The sequence below is a fragment of the Desmodus rotundus genome, chromosome 10, assembly GCF_022682495.2.
Source record: "Desmodus rotundus isolate HL8 chromosome 10, HLdesRot8A.1, whole genome shotgun sequence".
Taxonomy (NCBI): Eukaryota; Metazoa; Chordata; class Mammalia; order Chiroptera; family Phyllostomidae; genus Desmodus; species Desmodus rotundus.
Window position 1 is genome coordinate 42,204,987 of NC_071396.1, and position 19,255 is coordinate 42,224,241.

General features: G+C 59.0%; 1 protein-coding gene across 1 annotated transcript in view; it reads right to left on the reverse strand.

Moving 5' to 3' along the window:
- The window catches only part of COL23A1 (collagen type XXIII alpha 1 chain), a 276,836-nt gene that overhangs the window by 22,215 nt on the left and 235,366 nt on the right, over positions 1 to 19,255 (reverse strand). Inside the window, exons 4-6 of the mRNA XM_045185726.3 lie at positions 15,474 to 15,481; positions 14,067 to 14,093; positions 1,254 to 1,280 (exon numbers count right to left, since the gene is read on the reverse strand). Coding sequence (XP_045041661.1) covers positions 1,254 to 1,280; positions 14,067 to 14,093; positions 15,474 to 15,481 — 62 coding nt within the window. The remainder of the gene's footprint in view (positions 1 to 1,253; positions 1,281 to 14,066; positions 14,094 to 15,473; positions 15,482 to 19,255) is intronic.

The window sequence follows — 19,255 nt, forward strand, 5'->3', positions numbered from 1 at the left end:
GTGGGGGTGGCTGCCCGCACTCTCTGCCTGCAGGGAAGTGGTTTTCTTTCTGTCCTGCCAAGTCACTAGGCCTTCTGGGGAAGAAAGTCAAGCCACAAGGCCCAGTGTGGGGCTCGGCGTCCCCGGGGTGGGGCCGGCACTCACAGGCCTCCATCCCTCCCCGAACAACCCATTTCCCCTTCAGCCAGCAGTGGGTTTGCTGTTCATTCATTCGACAACTTGCCCATCTGTTTTGTCCTCTGCCCTTTACAAATGTGCCCCTCACGGGCCTCAGCCAGCTGTCAGTCCACTCATGTGCTCACTGACTGGTCTGTTCAGCCACCACGGACCGTATTTTGCCGTGTATAATGCACCCCTACGTTTTTGGCCCAAATTTTCAGGGGAAAAAACCTTTTGTTTTAATTTTTAATGCAATTACTTATTTATTTATATTTAGAAACAAAACCAATGATCGTATTCCAGGGTATTATTTTGATACGGATATCATTATTGCTTTTCAGAGTTATACTTTTAACGTGCATGAGCATAAATGAAAGGATTGAAAACATTTATATAGATCTGGAATTAGTACCACCCATGTACAATGTGCATCCTTATTTTTCCCTCAAAAATTCAGGGAAAAAATTGTGCATTACACATGGCAAAATACGGTATTTATCCACCCACTAGCTCACCTATTCTTCCATGCATCCAATTGTTTGTACAAGTATTGGTTCATTATTTCCTTCCTTCCTTCAATCCATCCACCCATCCATCCATCCAGGCAATTATTTACTTAATTACGCTATCTCCTGTGCATCTTATTAGGATGATAAGGATGCTGAGGATGCCCGTGGGCCATAGACTCCTGATCCCCGTGTTGAGAGCGCTTCAGCCCGGAGCCCACCATTACAATTTTCAGACTGTCTGAGGGATGCACTGTGCCTGGGGCCTGCTGGGAGGGCCTTGTATGTTTCGAGGGCTGACCGGGTGCCAGGGACAGTGCCGTCCCCAGCTCTCCGCAGGCCCAGCATCCTTGGGCCTCTTTGGTAGGTGAGAAGCCCCAGGCTTCAGGAGGCGCAGAGGCCTCCCCGGGTTGTGCAGTCAGCAGGTAGTGGAGCTGGATTTGAACTGAAGACTGATGCCACACGGCTTCTCTTTGAGCTGAGCCAAGTTCTCAGTGGATCTTTCTGTCGGGTGCCCCAGGGTTGCTCCCAACCCCACGGTGACAGCCCCATCCCAGGGCCATCTAGAACGGCCCTGCCATCACTTACTGGCTTTCCATCCAGACCCAGTGGCCCCTGGAAAATGAGAGAGAGAGAGAGAGCAGAGGTTACATATGGTAAAGACATTTCTGCGGCGCTATGATCTGGGGGCGCTACTGAGTGAAAAGAGACCAAAGTCTGTGCCAAGCCCGTGGCCCCGGGGACCTGTCATGTAGATTTGGGGTGGGAGCGTCTGGGTGTTGTTTGCTGCCCAGAAACCTGCTTGGACAACAGAGCCCCATTTCTCCTCCCAAACCGCCCCTGTCCCATCTCTACCCGTGGGGCTTGGGCGCGTGCCCACGTTCTCTCCACTGGGGTGACGGTTCAGGGGTGAGTGGCCTGCCTGGGACTGTGAAAGGGGGTGCTTTTGGGCTCTTTTCACCTGATGGAGCTAAGCCGGGCGCTCCGGGGGGGGGGGGGGGGGCAGCACGTGGCTGGAGAAAGAGGGAGCAGAGAGGAAAGCAGAGCGAGGCAGAGCGAGAGAGGTGGGACTGAGGGCCCGAGGCGGAAACCCAGTCGGCGGGCGGCCCAGGGGTGGCCTCAGCCCCACTGCCCGTGCGGTGCTCCTGCCCGGCAGCACAGGGTAGTGGGGTGACAGGCGGCCACCCTGGGGGCCTGCGGGAGAGACCCTCACAGGCCTTGCCTTCCTGCTGGGGTTCCCAGCCCGTCTGTCTCCCCCTCAGAGCAGGCCCTCCCAGGAAGGGCTGCCTGAACCCGCTTCCACCCTGACTCTGCAGAGAGCATGCTGGGTCAGATGGACACGCTTGCTGTGGGACCCTGGGAGAGCCAGTCGGTGGCTCCGAGCCTCGGCCTCCTCACCGCCCAGGGGCTCCCGCCAACTTTGGGGTTTGGAAAAGGCCGCCTGAGAGGTCTCACTGGTGCCCTGGTCCACATGCAGGGCTGCTGCTCATCCTCCCAGGCCCAGCTCGAAGGGCCCTTCTGTGGGGAGCACCCCAGGGAGAAGCTGCGTCTACCCCGCCTTTTTGCTGCAGAGCTGGGCCCCCGCCTTCCAGAGGAAAGCCTGTGGCTGAGCTCCCAGGGGCAGGAGGGGCGTTGGAGGAGGCGGGCCCTGGATTCAGGCAGCCTGTGACCCAGTCCTGGCTTTCTCGTGTGCCAGCTGGGCCTCCTCATCTGTGACGGGCTTCCCTGCGGGCTGACCAGCGTGTGTGGGTGCTGCTGGAAAGGGGCTTCGTGTACTGAGGGAAACAGCCTTGCTGGCCCTCCCCGCAGCTACCCTGCATGCTGCCTTTCCCAAAGTGGTGTCCCGTGCAACCTTGCTCTGCAGAGGGTTAACAGGCTGGCCTGGGGAAGGCGATTCCATGGTCAAGAAGTTAGAGAAACAGTGGGTTACAGCCTGTGAAATAGGTTTCCTGCAAGATTCATCCAAGCCGTCACCCTACTTGTGGTCTCTGGGAGGGCAGTGTTCCCAGCCTCGCTGTGCGGACCATCTGCAAGCCCGGCGTTGCCACGGGCTAGAGGGAGGCCTGAGCCTGGGTCTGGGGGCTCCGAGAGGAGGAACACCCTGGGGAAGGGCCGTGGCTGGTCACGGGCAGGCTGGCCCGAGGTGGGGCGGGTCCATACTGAGTGTCCCAGCTGGTGGCAAGCTGGTTAGGAGCAGAGCTGGGCTAGGTGAAGGAGCGTAGCCCCAGCCTGGGTGGAGGCACGCCCTTGGGGGCGGGGGTCCTATTCCATCATAGGAGCCCTCCCCTGCCCCAGACCACGGGGTGAAGGCAGGGCTTGGGCCCTGGCTGGAGTCAGACCCCTCTGAACCTCAGCTTCCATGGGGTGGGTGACCCTGAGGGTCGGACGTCACAGTGCCGTGCCTGCAGGCGCTCGGTTCCCATAGGCTCCCTCCCTGCCTGATCAAAGCCGGGGAATTAGTCACCAGAGGTTTCCAACCACCAAACCTCACAGCTGTTTACAAGCCTGGTTCTGCTTTACATCCCTCCTTCCCCACGCAGATCAGCAGAGCCCCAGGATGGTTCCGAACGTGAGAAGCAAACAAGGCCCGGGGCTGCCTGTGAGAAGCAGGCCAGATGGGTAGAACCCCCACCCCCGGCCCTGCCCCCCAGGACCAGAGCATCCTTGAGCCTCAGTTTTCTCATCTCTAGAGGGAGGCCATGCCCTCTCCTCTCTAACGACAGGTTCCATGGGTCCCAGTCAGCTTCCTCTGTCTCCGCCTCAGACCAGCCTGAGACAGGAGACCACTGGGGGGGCCCTCCCAGTGGCCAGCAGGGGGCACCAGGCTCTGCCCTTGTGGGGGCTCTCATCTCTCCACCCCCCACACTGTGGGATGTTTTCCAAGCAGCTCTCCACAGAGGTATTTTCTGAGAAAAAATAACGCAGTGGCCAAAGAGGGGTGGTTTCTTGGTGAAGCTCGGGTCGTGGGGTATGCTCTCTCCACCGCGGGAGCTTCTTAGTGTCGCTGGGGAAGTGAGGCCTGGTGGTGGGGGCGCCTGCCGCAGGGGCGCTGTGCCAGCGGGGCCCACACACTGGAGGGGCTCCAGCCGAGCGATCCATCAGCGAGAGTCAGCTGTTGAGCTGAACTCCGTCAGTGAACGCGCCGTGTTGCCGTGCAGCCGGGTGACTGCGGTGCTTTCTGGTTGTGATTAACGCTGACGGCTCCTGTCAGGGATTGGAGGCCTCCAAACGCGCCAGGACGGGCCCCTGGGTGAGGGGGCTTACCAGGATTATCAGTCCGGGCCCAGTAATTACGGCCCAGATGTTGACAATTCATCAAATTACAAGGCCATTGGGGCCTGGGGTCCCAGCTGGGGACATGCACGTTCCTTCGTGAAGACTCTGTCATTAGGGCGTCCAGTGTGTGCGGGGTGGGTGGGCAGGCCCTCGGGTAAGTGGGTTCCACGCGGGGCCGATTCCTCAGGCCAGGCTGTTTGCCCACGAGCGGCCCCACAACTGGCCCCTCGCAGCCGATTCCCAGACTTGAGCCCGGCCCTTGGGAAGGGGAAGAAAGGACCCTCTTCTCAGGTCCAGCCTGGCTGCATCCTGGTCCCCCGGACACAGTCGAGAACAGTTCCCCCGGGGAACCCCTTCCTGGGGTCTGGGAACTCTGCAGAATGGGCTGTGCAGTCAGCTGGGGCACCCCAGCTCACAGCAGGTGAGGGGTTGGCTGGGCTTTAGCTGGGTGGGTCCCAGGAGCCTTGGGAGCCAGGGACAGTGCTGCCGCCCCCTCCTGAACCCCGACTCCTCATCTGCACAGCAAAGGGCTGGGCCTGCAGCCAGATTTGATTGAGAACATGCAGTTAAAAGCAAAACAAAACAAACAACTAACTGAATTAGTTGCAACATTTAAAAATTGTGACATTTCACATAAACATCCGGAATTCAAACTTTTCTAGAAAAGTTGGAAGATCTTGCACCCCGGGACCCCCACGCCTAGCAATACCTGCTGTACCAAGTGCTCCCTCCGCTGGGCACCCCAAGGCCCCAGGCCCTGTCCCTCCCCACTGCCTCACACCTGGCCTGCTGCCCCATCGAGGAGACACCCCAGCTCTGTAGGGCATCTGGGTTTGTAACCCTTGGCCTCTTCCAGCTCTGCGATTCTGTGAGGCCGGGAAGCCAGCTGGCTTCTATTTGGGAGAGAGAGCTCGCCGCTCAGGGGGCTGGAAGCAATTACACGTTTGTCCATACGTCATGGCTAGAAGAGGTGGTGCTGTGCCTTTGAACCGATCCCCCAATACCTGCTTAAATCACACATTTGCCAGTCACACAATTACCCCATCAGGTATCAGGAAAAACTTCCCGGGGAGGGGGAGGGGCTGTCAGGGGCTCCCTCTTAGGGTGGGAGGATGGGAGACGAGCCAGTGAGTCAGGCTGTGTCTGTTTGGGCGGCCTCAGGTCCCCTGTCCCCAGCTCAGGCACAAGGGGCCTGGTCTGGTGGGAGACACTGGAAGTAGCAGGCAGGCCAGGCACCCATGTTAGTGGCAGCCTGCTGGGGCGGAGATTGAGCGGGACAGAGTAGCGGCTGCCAGAGGGGTGACACCCCAGCGTGGCTATAACCACACAATGGAGACAGTCTAAGGGAAGCGGCCTGCCCTGGATAGCACGGCTCAGAAGGTGTGACTGCAGCCTGGCCTGACCCCGACACCAGGGCACGGGGCGATGGGACAGCTGGCAGCAGACCCTGAGGCTGGGGGCACTCTGCAGGAGCCCTGGATACCCCGGCCGAGGTCTTTGAGGCCCTTGCCTGCTCGCTCCCGCCTCCCTCTCTGGTTGCTCGTCCAGCCTCTCAAAACCCTTGGTGCGGGTGGGCCTTGTCTCCATGGGACAGGCTTCCGCAGATGTCATGGTGATCGTCCACTGGTAACGATTGACTTGCATGGGCTGAAGTGCGGCTCCCCTACAGACGGGGCGTGCGGCCCCCTGTTCCGCCTGGGCCCCTCTATTTCTCATGCCCCCCTGCATCTGCCAACCTCACCTATTCCCACACCTGGCCGACCCCGTAAAGCAACAGTGAGCTTGTGAGCCTGCAGTTCTGGCTCTGAGCCACCTCTCCAAACAGTTGTGGGCCGGCCTCCACCAGCCTCCCTGCTCTGCCACCGCGGCCAGTCCCCCTGCACTTTGGAGGGGCAGGCACATCCTGAGGGCTATGTCCCCACCCTGCAGACCTCACAGGGAGCTGCACACCTTCCCCGGAGCCCGTTTCCTCCTCTGGAAAGTGGGTGGGGTGTGGGCGGAATGGCTCCCCACAGGCGACAGTACCCGGCCCAGAGTGTGGCACCCAGTGGGTTGGGGGAGTGTGACTGTACTTTGCTGGGCCAGTTCTGGGGGGAGAGTCCAGAAGAGGGGTGGAGCTAGAAGACACACCCCCTTGCCTTGTCCCCTGGATGTCACCAACCCTGAGCACAGCCCTGTCCCCATGGCACAGATGAGGGAACTGAAGCTCAGAGAGGCCGAGCATGGCCAGCAGGCCTGGGACACCACCTGAGTCTCCGGCCCGAGACCTGAGACTTCCCGCCTCACCATGCCGCTCTGCTGCACCCTCACCCACCGCCCATGGGCGGGCCTCCGGGCCCTCCTCCACCTCCCACACTCTCCATCGAGATTCCCCTGCCATCTCTGAGAAGCCTTCCTCACCCCCGTCACTGCACGGCACAGTGTCTGTTACAGACCCACGCTGACTTCCCGCCACCTCCCCTTCCACAGTGACTGTCCCTGAGGCGCCAGTGCCACCGCTTGCCTGGCTTGGAGGGGCGTCCATGAGTGTATGAAGCGCCCTTCCCAGGCTCCCCAACTGACCTTATGCTGGTCCCACTGCATGGGGGTCTGAGCAGCCCCCAAAAGGGAGGCCCCGTTGGCATTGGTGGGACGCCCCCGTCTCCATCTTGCGTGGGAGATGACACGCTGAGCCAGTCTGTCCCCGGACGCCCTTGCTGACAGGCAGGTGTGCTGCCCTGACTTGCATGCTCCACGGGCAGCCTGATGGGTTTGCATCATTTCTGTTCAAGCCTGGCCCTGCTCAGGTTGGGGGCCACTGCAAATTCCCTCCACCTTGTGGTCCCGGGGGGCAGGGCGGCCAATGGCTCAGTGAGTTGGGTTCCCAGGGCTGCAGGCCTGTGGCTCCACCCTCATGCTCTGCTCTCTCACCAGTCTGGCCTCTCCCTAGGTTCTCTGGACGTTCCCCCTGCACCTCCCCACTTGTCAGCACCCACCCAGCCTTCTGACCTTGGCTCCCACCTCCCTTCCTTCTGCTGCCTCCAGCAGGCTGGGCCCTGACCACTGAACACAGTGGGACTGCCCCTGACGTTTGATTCTCTCTCCAGCCACACCTTCATGGGGGTAGGGCCCCTGGACGTAGTTCTTGAGGTTGTATCCCAAATGCCAAAGTGCCTCATACACAGAACGCAGTAAGAATTTATCCAATGAACCCTCAAGTGGATGAATGCGGTTTCTCACGGGATGCAGTGCCGGCCTGCGAGCAGCAGAGGGCGCTGTTGACTCGCAGAGCCTGCTTTTGGCGCCGCTGACACCGGCGTTCAGGCCGAGGCTGAGGGTTGCGAGGGCAGGGGTCGGGGCACTGGGGACGCCGGCTGGGGAGGGACTCCTTCAGTCTCCAGGTCTCCCCCTGCTGGGGTCGGTGACCATCACCGTGACAGGAACTGTCACTCACTGAACCCAGCCTGTGCGCCCAGCGGTAGGGTCCCCCCAACTGCAGAAGAGGCTTAGTTAGGGACGTGCTTGAGGTCAGAGTCTGCGGATCCCCAAAGCCCAGTGTCTCTTCGCCGCACAGACAGGACAGGGGTCCAGTCCCCGATTTCAGGAGAAGCCGCGTGGACCAACTTCACGCCCAAACACCTGCTTTCTCGCCAGTCTATTTACCTGGAAGACCGGAGTTTGCTTCAGTGACCTGGTGCTGGTCTGGGAGCACCCTCCTCCACACAGTGCGGGGGAGGGGCTGGAGGGTGCTTTGCTGCCTGGGGCAGAGGGGAGAGGCCAGCCAGCCACCAGTCCGGAGGGTCCCAGTCAGCACAGATAATGTCACGGGCATACCCGGGGGCACCGGAGGGCAGGACACACCGCCTCTGCCTGCCCCTGCAGGGCCGCCCCTAAGAGCTCTCCCAGAGCTGGACCAGGGAGCAGGCACCTCGGAGGCTGGAGCCCGTGGCTGGGGTGCCCTGGCCCCTGCCTGGAAGGTGGGGAAAGCTGGAGAGAAAAAGTGAGGCATCTGGGGACCGAGGGCAGAAGCAGCAGCTGCACCAGGGACCCCGGGGAGCAAGGTGAGCATGGTGGCCCTTTCCTGAGCCCGGCTGTGAGCCCCTGGCTTCCAATCTGGGGCTTTCGATTTGGGAATCTGCCTTCCTCCTGTCCTCGCCTCGTGGAGGTCTGGGGGGGCTGCAGGGGTCAGATCAAAATGAGATGTAGGATGTCAGACTCTGACAACAGATGACGCCGTTCGGGACGTTCCAGAGAATCAGTTAGTGCATTACATTTTTACAATCAAAGCTGTGTCTGAACCACGAGGGTGCAAGGAAGCATGTGAATGCATGCTGCTCTATGGTCCTTTGTTCACTTGATTAATTCCAAACAGCCCAACTGAGTCACTCATTTCAAAATTGGTCCCAGGCTGAGGCTGTCCCGTGGCTCACGTTTCAGTCGGAGCTTCTGTCATCCCAGGGGCCTAGGCTGTCGGGGCTCCCATGCCTGCTCCAGAGACGCTGTGCAGACCCTGCCCCCCACGGCTCCTGAGTGTTTAGCCAGATGGGCCCTGTGCACCATGCCTGGGCGGCTGGTGCTGCCGGGCATGAGGAGTGCTGACTCTGGTCCCTCACCGGGATTCAGGCTTCAGCTGCAAATTATTGCAGCCCTCTCCTGCCTGGACCCTCTCCTCCGGTCTCTGTCCTGGAGCTCAGTTTCCTCCTCTGCCAAGCAGGGCTCACGCCCTAACCTCCCAGGAGGAGCACGTGTGAGTGTGCACACAGCAAGCACTCAACGGGTGCGCTTGCTTCCTGGATATGATGGAAGGGCTTTGCGGGAGGGGAGGGGAGAGTCCTCTCTTCCGGTTTCCTCTGGAGGGACATTCTCTGAGCCCTTTTGGCATGCCTCCAATTTGGGGACAAGTGGTTTCTATAACAGAACCAAGTTTTCTTGGCCTCCCACCTCTCACCTTGGCCTCCAGGATTCTCTACTCGATGGAGCCCCGAGACCTACCATCTTCCTGTCCCTCACTCGCTCCCTGCAGCCACACTGGCCTTGCGCGTGCCCCGGACACAGGGAGCTGGTTCCCAACTCATGGCCCTTGCGCTCTCCTCTGTCAGGAGCTCATTTCCCCTTGAGATAGCAGCATCTCTTACCTCATTTGAGCCTCAGCTCACACGACATCTTCCCCAAGTGCCTTCTGGTGATTCCACCCAAAGGAAGCCCGCCCATCCACCCAGCTGGGTCTCATCCCGGCTTTGCTCTCTTTCTGGTGCGTTACTGCTCGAAGCTGCCGTGTTGCCTTATTTGTTTATGTGTTTATTGCTTATCTCCTTTCCACTACAGGTAGAGGCCTTGTCGCTCTGGATCGGTGCTGGTGCAAAGACCCAGAAAAGCACCTGGTACAGAGTCACTGATGGAGGAGATGGCATGCTGGCTGAGCACCCCAGGGCTGCTGCCTAACACCCTCCTCATCTGTCCAAATGCAGAGAAGTCTTAAGCCCTGGAAGATGTTACCAAATACACATTAAAAAAATCCTCACTTGAGGATATGTTTATTGATTTTAGAGAGCAAGAGAGAAGGAAAGAGAAAGAGGGAAACATTGATCAGTTGCCTCCTGTACGCGCCCCAACTGGGGATCAAAGCCACAACCTAGGTATGTGCCCTGACTGGGAATCGAACCCATGACCTTTTGGAGGGCAGGTCGATGTTCCCACCAACTGAGCCACCTGGCCAAGGCACCAAATATACATTTTTCAGGACCTGTTTAAATTACACTCTGAAGGTGTAAAACAAACCAGAAAGTCACTATCGTTCTATGGTAGGAGCCAGGAAGGTCAAACACCTAAGAAGAGGACAAATAAAGATTTTTATGTTGGAAACAGCAGAGAATGTGATGTTCCAACGTTTTCCAGACAAAAGTCAAGGGGTGGGCGAGATTCGAGGAGTTCTGCCCGAGAGACAAGTCTTTTCATCGGAGAGAAAAAAGGGGACTCTGGTAAGAAACCTCCAGGAAAGTTACAGTGACGCCTGTTTGTTCCTACCGCTCTGTCCCGCGGCACACTGGCCGTGTGGGTCTCCCTTCCCCACCGCTCCCCAGAGACTGCGACTGGCTCTGGTCCATCCTTATGTGGCCCCAGCACTCAGCACAGGCTGTGACGTGCCCTACGGGTTTGTCGAACAGAGCCAAGCCTGCTAGTTAGGAGTTGGAAAATACAGTTTATCAACATTAAGTGTTGATTCCTACCCCAAAATGCAAGAGTGCTGTGCCCAGTGCTCCTCTGCAGGTCCCATCTTGGACTCACAGTGTTCTGAGCTCGAAATTCCCCTCTGCGGCTGATACCCTGTTATCTACTGTCCCTGGTCCAATTGAGGTGTGGAAACTCTCAAACCTGGTGATTTGCTCTTTAAATGCTATACCTGCAATTCCAAACTCTACCACAAGGTGGCAGTTAGAATTACAGAAACCTTTCAAAACTAATGTCTCAAACTCCACGTCTTAAATTAAAACAACACCCACGTATACACACCTTAATTTGAAACAAGATACATATTTACACACATCTATTTTTTAACTTATGTTGGCATCGATTTAAAGGTACGGCTTGGGGAAACATGCAGGGTTCATTTGCTGTTGGTGGGAATATAAATTAGTACCACCTGGGGGTGGGGTGGGGGGCGCAGTTTGGCAACGCACATCAAAAGCCTTGCAGATGTGCAGACCCTTTGGTCCCGCAATCCAATTTCTAGACATTTACCCTAAGGAGGTAACCATGGACTGAAAGGGTGAACAACTGTCCATATAAATACTATACCTTGGAACCTGGGTAAATAAATTATATATGATAGAATACCATGTAGCTATTCCCTCCTATAAGAATTCTTAATGATGTGGAAAAGTCTCATGATACATTAATTGAAAAAAAGGAAAGCTACCCCCCCAAAAAAAAATCACTGTAATTTCAGCCTTAGGCTAAGAAATATAAGAAGAAACTCGCGCGTAAAAAAAAAAAAATGCTGGAAGAACAAACACCAAAATATTGACAGGACTCGTCTGTGGGTCGTGGAGGGCTGCTGCTTCCTCTTCTGTGCTTTTCTCCATTTGGGGGAAGCTTGCTCATAAACACGCTTCTGTTGTCGCCGGCGGGAGCGCTCAGTGAAGCCTTGTGGCAGAAAGGATGGGCCGGCCTCTGGGCCAGAGGGCTGTGGACACGGCCCGGGGCGCCTTGTTAGGCCACTTGTGACCCCAGAGACGTGGGTGGCTCCTACGTCCTCCCCCGCTCCCACTGTCGGGCCCACAAAGGGACCTGGTTTCTGCGGGCCTTGCTCAGGAGAGGGGTTGATCTGGAAAATGCAGCCCTCACAGTCTCCCCCACGACCTTCCTGGGCACCTTTTTCTTGCTCTTACCTCCCCTTAGGAAGTGACAAGGCGTAGGCACAAACTAAAAAAAAAAAATCCTCGGAGGTTGGTTTTGAAGTTTACTAGGTGACCCCCTTTTATGTGACCAATAGTCTCCAAACGCTGCCAATGCCTGTGGGGGGGGGTGTCAGAATGATTCCCCAAGCTCCTCCTTCTTCCCTCGAGGCTTCCGTAGCGAGGAGAGAGCGCAACATCCCCGAGGGGGCTCTGGCCCTGTGGGCGTGATGTCCCCGTGCTCTGAGAGGCCGAATGGCCCGTGTGTGCTCAGCTGAGCCAAGACCCGACCTGCGTCTGAGCGACGCGAATCGGGGTGATGCTTGGTGCTGAGGTGCCTCTGGGGCGGCTCACCTGACCTCTGGGGTGACCACGTGGAGCGCAGCGGTCAGTGAACAGGGAGCCAGGCTGAGAGCCAGGCCCTCTACCGGCCAAGAGCTGGGGCTTTCAGCCCCGAATGCATGAGTCCCGCCAGCCTCCTGTCCGCCCCCTACCCGCGTGGGCCTCCTCCCGCCTGCGGGCCCCAAGGCAGGGCCAACCCTTGAGGCAGCGCACGAACAAGGGTGCTCGGAGCCTCCCAGCCCAGTGCGCAGGGTCCAGCAGCGAGGCCAGTCCGGCCAGGGACGAGGCCCAGGCTGGTGCGGAAATGGCGGTGGGCCTGCAAACCGGGCTGCGCGACCTCAGGAAAAGGGGGCTCTCAGCCCTGGGCCAATCATGAGTGAGACATCGGTTGCCCCTCCCCCACAGCCTGGGGGGGCCTGCTTCCCGCTGCTCCCCAGCGGCCAGCTGGAGGGCTTGGGGCAATGGCCAGAGCCGCCTGCGCACAGGCAGCGAGGAAGGCTTGCTGGGTCTAACCGGCTTCCTTCCCGACAGCTCGGAACTTTGCACCTGGTGGACAAGCACGACGTCCATCCCCGGCCTTGCCACCGCACATTCACAGAAACCGTCTCTGGCCCAGACGGGCGCCAAGCATCCCACAGGCTAACCCGCCCCCTCACCCCCAACCCCGGGCTAGATCCCCAGCCTGTGATGCCCCATGACCCCGCCTCTGTCTGCTGTGAAATGCAGTGTCTGGGTGCCCCGAGGATGACCTCCCTGCACCTGAACCCCAGCTCCCCTCTCCGCAGGGAAGAAGATGCAGATTTAGGGCAGCCAGGCCATCCAGGCCCTGGATGCAACCCCTGTTCCTCCCTCGGCGACCGACCGGACTCCAGCCCGTGGCCCACAGGGTGCCCCACCCCACCCACCATCAGCCACCGTCCTCTCTGATGCAGGGAGAAAGGAGCCCTGTGTCACCACAGGTTCAGAGCAGACGACAGCGGGGGACGAGGAAGATCCTGTCACCGGCCACCACCCTCGGCCCTTGGACGGGCGCACCTACAGTCAAGAGCAGCCCGGGTGTAGAGTCAGCTAGGGCGTCAGAGGGGTCTGAAGGTTTTCGGTTCTCCCGAGTGGGTGAAGCGAACGGTCCCAAGACAGGACGCGGAAACACCGCAGCGCAAACCTGTGGTTCCCCAGGACTCCGGCTGCCCCATGGGACCCCTACCCTGCCCTAGTCAGGGAAAGCTGCCGGGGAGGCCATGGCCCTGTCCCCAGGGCTCCTGCAGGAGTTGGCAGACCTGGCTGGGGCTTCACGAGGAGCAGGGCGTCTCTGGTCTGGGAGGCTGGCTGGCTGCCTGCTGCCAGGGGAGCTGTCCTGGCCGTCCCACAGAGCCCAGGCTGTGCCCCGAAGCCAGTGTGGGCTGCTTTGGGCACAAGGTAAATGCTTCCAGGGTCCCCACGGCGTCCCTGAGGGCCTGGCTCATGATGGTTCTGCGCTGCCCTCACCTCCTCATTTGATTCCAACCCTGAGGGAATCAAATGGAGGGGGGGTCTTCCTCACCTCGGTTCACATAGCAGGAACTTGAAGCTCAGAGAGGGGAGCATCTTCCCCAAGGCCACCCAGCCAGAGGCATGTGCTCTGGCCTGACCCCCACCATCCCCCAGCTCCTGGGAAGGCAGCTCTTCCAGGCCTGGGACCCTTCTTGCCTCCATCACTGGCCCATCCTGGTTCTGGACAGGTCTGGCCATTAGAGAGGCCCCTGAATCAACCCACATTTCCCTCCCTGCACCTCTCTGGCCAGAGGCCCGGAACAAATATGGCCCCCAACGTGATGGCCCTGCCACATTCTCCCCGGACCGGGCTCGCCCCGCCCAGACATGGCAGGACCTCTGCACAGGGCCTGGCAGCACCCAGCTGCCTTTCAGCTCGCTCCTTGCGTGGCCCCAACCAGCCTAGGCTGGGGGTGTTGAGTCCAAACCTAAGCTAAGTTTTAGGTGTAATTGTAGAAGGTCTGACAAGTGATGACACCGCAAAGGCCAGGCTGGAACCAGCCAGTCTGGGAACCTGCGCAGTGACACCATGGGGCGGGCGGGACAGGTAGTTTTCAGTGCACTGGGAAGAGGGCGCTCCACAGCCAAGGGCCGGAAGGCTGGGTGGGCCCTGAGCTCTGGGAGTGGGCTCAGGACACCCTGCCTTCTCAAAGCCTCCTTGCTTTGCCTGCAGGGCAGCTGGAGCTGAGACCACCCTCAGGCCAGCCCCCCATGCCTGCAGGTCCTTCCTACCCAGAGCTGATGCTAATCCCTGCAGGGAAAGACCAGAGCCTGGAGGAGCAGAGGAGGGAGGAGTGCAGACAGTTAAATAAAGGCTCAGAGGGAGGAGGCTGGCTTGAGAGAGAAGGGCAAAGAGAGCAAAAAATAAATGGCAAATTACCGGGTAGCCATCTCGTCCTGATTGCCCCTGTGGTGATCAATACGTCATTAATAATCAGACTTTCGGCAGCAAACCACATGGCAACACTTAGCACGCAGTCAGGGCCCCAGACGCCCCTCCCCCCGGGTGAGGCTGCTGGTGGGCAGCCAGTGAGTGCCTTGAGGGGGAGACTCAGGGCTCTGGTGGGTCTGGGGCTCGGAGCACCCGTTTCCTGCCTCGTTGGGCCAGGCAGATGGGGCCACCAGGACACGCACCCACGTGAGTCCTCCCCATGGCGAGGGCTGCGTGGGGACATGGGTTCCCAGGGGCAGTGTCTCAGCCACCATGGAAAAGGCTCCTATCCTGCTGAAGGGCCTAGGGAGCAGGCAGGGTGTCCTGCCTGCCGCTGCCCCAGGGTGGGCGAGCCAGGAAGCCGGGCCCGATAAGGCCGGGGAGGCATTACTGCTTCTGCCCCCGTGCTTGGGTCTCGGAAGCTGGCATCCACCTCCGCGGCAGCTTCAGGGTTTTGCATTGCTCCAGGTGCTTAATAGTTTTGCAGCCAAGTTCAAAACCCCCGCTGCACAGCCCTCTGCATGACGCACTGCTGCGAGTCCACACGGGATCGCCGGGCCTGACTCAGCAGCGGGAAGCTGCTGCGGCCCATAAATCTGCGCATTCTTGCTGGCTCTCTCTCTGGCTCAGGGAGGTGCTACATGCCTCGAGAAGCCCGGATTCCGAAGGGTGCGATCGGGAAATGAATCATGGCAAGTGGAAGTCAAAAATAAAACAGCTCATCCCAAAGGAATTCCTTTAGAAGGTGCATTTTGACTCAAGCAGATTCTCAACGTGCTTCTCGAGCGCATTTGCCAGGACTTCCCAGGCTGCTCAGGACCTTGTCACGTTTCTTGGAGAAGAACCTGATTGCCAGGTGGGCTATCCCCTGCGTTCAAGGCTGCCTGGCGACGCCAGCCCCCCGCCCCACCTTTCTCAAACCCAATGGTGACCAGCTGCCCAACCCAGGGAGCCAAACGTATTTTGGCAAAGAAGAGAGATGGGTCCTGGAATCTGGTTACTAAGCAGACTCATTCCTGGCATATCTGCCCGACTCCAGAGCCCTTTCTGCCAAAGCACGTGAGACGAAGACATGGAGGAAGACCAACTGCTGCAGCGCAGTGAGCAAACGTGGGCACGGAGCCCGCCTTCCTGTTCCAGCCGGGATGCGGGGAGGGGCAGAGGCTCTGCCAGCGCTCCCCGGGGAAATGGCCACGGATGAATTCATCTACAAATTTGAAAAGACATGCCCCTGTCTGGACTCATGGTCTTTAGGACACACCTCTCTAACTAAACCCTATTGTCATGGAAGTGCTACAGAGAGAGAACGAAATGGCTTATCTTTCAGGAGCAGAGAGCACAGTCCAGGGCACTTACTGGAGGACCTGCAAGACACAAGCGGAGAGGCCACGGTCAGAGCCGCAGGGGAGGAGCGTCGCCTCCCTGTGCCCTCCCTCCACAGCTACCAGCCTCCCCTCCACAAGCACAAGGCTTTGGTGCTGCCTGAGCCCCAAAGCGAGAGGCAGGCAGAGGGAGCCGTTGCCCTCAGCTGGCGGGCGGGGCGGGTGTGTGGGGTGATGACCGCCGGCACAGGTGGGTCAATGCATTCATTTCAGGCGGCTGCCACTGGTCCCTGTGTGGGATTGGGGAGTTGGGGTGGGGGCATTTGGGGCAGAGGGAAGAGCAAGCACAGGGCCCTGGGACGTGCATCCTGAGGAAAAGGATGTGTGGGCGGTGCCTGAGGCCCAGCCCTGGCAGTTGGGCCCAGCCAGGGGGCACAGGGTACTTGAAGGGGTCGGGGCTAGAAGCCGAGGTGCTGCTTCTGGAAAGGCTGGTGCTGCAACCGAGACTTGTCCCCGGAGATGTGGACTCAGGGAGGGCGCTTTTGACACCCACAGGTGTCCTTGTGGTGTGCAAAGCACATTGCACATCCGTGACTGCACTTGACCTTCTCAGCAGCTTGTGAGAGTGTGATGAACACACCCATTTGACAGATGACAACAGCAAGAAGTGACTTTTAGGCCACGTACTTGGGTGGGTGTGGAGCTCATCCAGGAAGGAGGCCTCTCAACTCAAACCTGCACACTTTCCATGAAGCCATGTCTGCTCCTGGCAGAGCCCGGGGGGACCTCAGTGTGGGGCGTGAGGCTGCACAGGGAGGTGAGCACTGGGGCCTCGGGGTGAGTACAAGAGGCAAGATCTCAGACACACAGAATTCTCCTTGAACGACCAGGTATTTAAGAAAACAATTGCATGGGGAAAGCACAGGACCCAGGCAGGGCTGGCCCCACGCAGCATGGGTGCTAGGCTGAGTCCAGGGGGTGAAATAACTTCTGGGAGAGAAAGCGGAAGAGAGGTGCCTGGTAGAGAGGGGAGAGCTCAGAATGTGCCCAGGCCACTGGGCTTTGGAGGGCGGCAGTCAGAGAGGCTGGGGGGAGGCAGGGCCGGCCAGGGCACGGGGCCTGTCTCCACCTCATGACCCAGAGGTGGGGGTGTGGGTGGGACCCCAAGTGATTCGAGGGGGCAGGCCTGGGCAAGGGGACACGCTGCCGCTGTTCCTGTGTCGGTGATGGCAGCGGAGATGGAGGGAAACGAGTCAGAAGATGCCTGCTGGTGAGGACAGACAAGACTTGTCTTCAATGTGACGGCGGAAGTGGGGGTGGAGGGGCACATGTGGGCGCAGAGGAAGGAGGGAGGCCACACCAAGATTTCTGGCTGGAAAACTGACATAGGAGGGCGCTGACGCCCAAGAATGGCCACGTGGGGGCCGTGCGTCCCCTAGGTCTAGACTAGGGCGGGGCAGGGCGCTCGCCGTTTGGACGTCCGTGTGGCGCACTCCTCACCGTCAGCACGGACCTTGCGCCCTGCTTTACAAAGGAAAGAAAACGACTGGACGGATGCACGGGCATCTGTCCGATGCCACACGCGCACACCTGCCTGCGCCTGCACCTGGGCCCCGCCTCCTCCCCAAGGCTGAGTCAGAGGAGCTGACTCGCCTCCAGTGCCTGGGCTGCCGCGTCCGCCCGCCCTCTCCCCTCTCTCCGCCCTTCCCGGCCGTGCGTGGCGGCTCTCAAGCATACCCTTCCCGCAGCTCTGCATGTGCTCCGAGTCCTCTGATTTTATTTTCTAATTAAAAAAACTCAATCACAGTTGACATGCAATGTTATATTAGTTTCAGGTGTACAACGGAGTGATTAGGCATTTATCTACGTAAGAAGCGATCACCCTGATAAGCCCGGCACCCACCTGGCGCGGTTCCTGGCTATTACAATACCGTCGACTGCACTCCCTGTGCTGAGCTGTGCTGCACCAGCCCGTGACTGCTCTGTGACAACCGATTCGTACTTCTTAATTCCTTCACCTTCCCCCCCCACCCCCCAGTCCCCAAACCTTCTCCCATCTGGAAACCATCAAAAAATTCTCTGTGTCTATGAAGTTTTTCTGTTTTGTTTGTTTATTTTGTCTTTTAGATTCCACTTGTATGGGAAATCAAATGATATTTGTCTTTCTTGGTCTGACTTATTTCACTGAGCATAATCCCTTTAGGTCCATCCATATTTTCACAAACGCCAAGATTGCATTCTTTCTTCTCGCGGAGTCATACTCCATGGTATAGACATTACATCTTCCTCATCCACTCATCTGTTGGTGGGCAGTTAGGTTGCTTCCTTAGCTTGGCTATTGGACACAATGCTGCAATGCACGTGGGGGTGCTTCTGTCTTTTCAAACGAGCAGTTTGGGTTTCTTCGGAGAAATACCCAGCAGTGGAATCGCTGGGACATGAGGCAGATCCACTTCTCATTTTTCGAGGACCCTGCGTCCTGTTTTCCAGAGTGGCGGCACCAACGTACAGCGCAGAGGGTCCCCTTCCTCCGCACCCTCGCCGGCACGTTTTCTCTGCGACGAGTGGATGATAGCATTCTGACACGTGCGAGGGGATGTCTGTGTTTCGGTTCACGTTTCCCTGGTGAGTAGTGATGTTAGGCGTCTAATGGTATGCCGGTCAGCCATCGCTCAGTCCTCTTCCAGTCCCTCTGAGTGAAAGACGTCCTTTGCACGCACAGCCCCCTCTATCTATCCCCCCCAGCCCCCTCTCTCGCTCACAGCCACGCTGCAGGGAAGAGGCCCCTGGGAGGTGCACGGCGTGTCTGCGATCACTTGGCTGGTGAGGGGCGTCCAGAGGGGAAGCAATCCTATGGCATCCCACACCCAGGCACCGTTCTCCATCTGCAGAGGGGGGCCAGAGTGGAATGGCGCCCCCTCTCAGACCCGGTTGCCAGGGGCCCACCACCCCGCTGGGGCAGCGCCCCCAGAGCGTCCTAACTGAACGCCTTCTTCTGGGAACCCCAAGCCCACCAGCCAGAGGCCCTTTAAAAACTGCCCACCCTCCCAGGGTTTATGCCCACGCTCCCGCTCCCCGCGTGGGCTGGTTCCTGTCAATGCCCCACCCTTGCCACCACTCTCCACCCATCTCTCTAGGTGCCCCACGCCGGTCTCAGCCTCAGGACGTCACTCGGACCGTGTGCCCGTGGCCAGCAGCCAGTGGCTCCTCGCACGACCTGAGAAAGCCTTTCGAGAGCAGGAGGACGTCTCCACCCCTTTCTCCCCGTTGGTTTCCTTCCCAGCACCAACCACCACCTTTAATTATTAAATACTGACTGTGTGCCATTTATTGACTGTCAGCCCTGTCAGCAAGGCAGCTTCCCGAGAGCCAGGGCCCCACCTGCCTGTCTTCCCTCCGTCTCCTGCCCAGCACCCCGTGGGGACCTGGCAGGCACGTGCACTGTGCCTCCACACCAGACCCAAGGTCTGCCTGGGGCTGGTGCTCTGCCTGCAGCCCTGGAGGCAGGCTCTGAGGACTGCAGCAGGAGGATCGGGCATCCAGGAGGGATGGAGGGGAGGTGGCGGCTGGTGCAGCTGTCCAGGGGCCCCACCTCCAAAAGTGAGGCTGGCGGGAGGGCCCCCAGCTGACCATGCGGTGGTTCCCCCACAGCCCAGCTCAGTGCGCATGCAGCTCTCAAACACGTGTTCCTGGCAACGGCTGGGTCTGCCGACTCTGCTGTAGGAAAGTGGGAGCGATGGAGGAAGGGCCGGGTGGACAGGCGGCCTGGGAAGTGAATGGAATGAGTCTCAGAGAGTAGAGGGCTCTGTGGCCTCT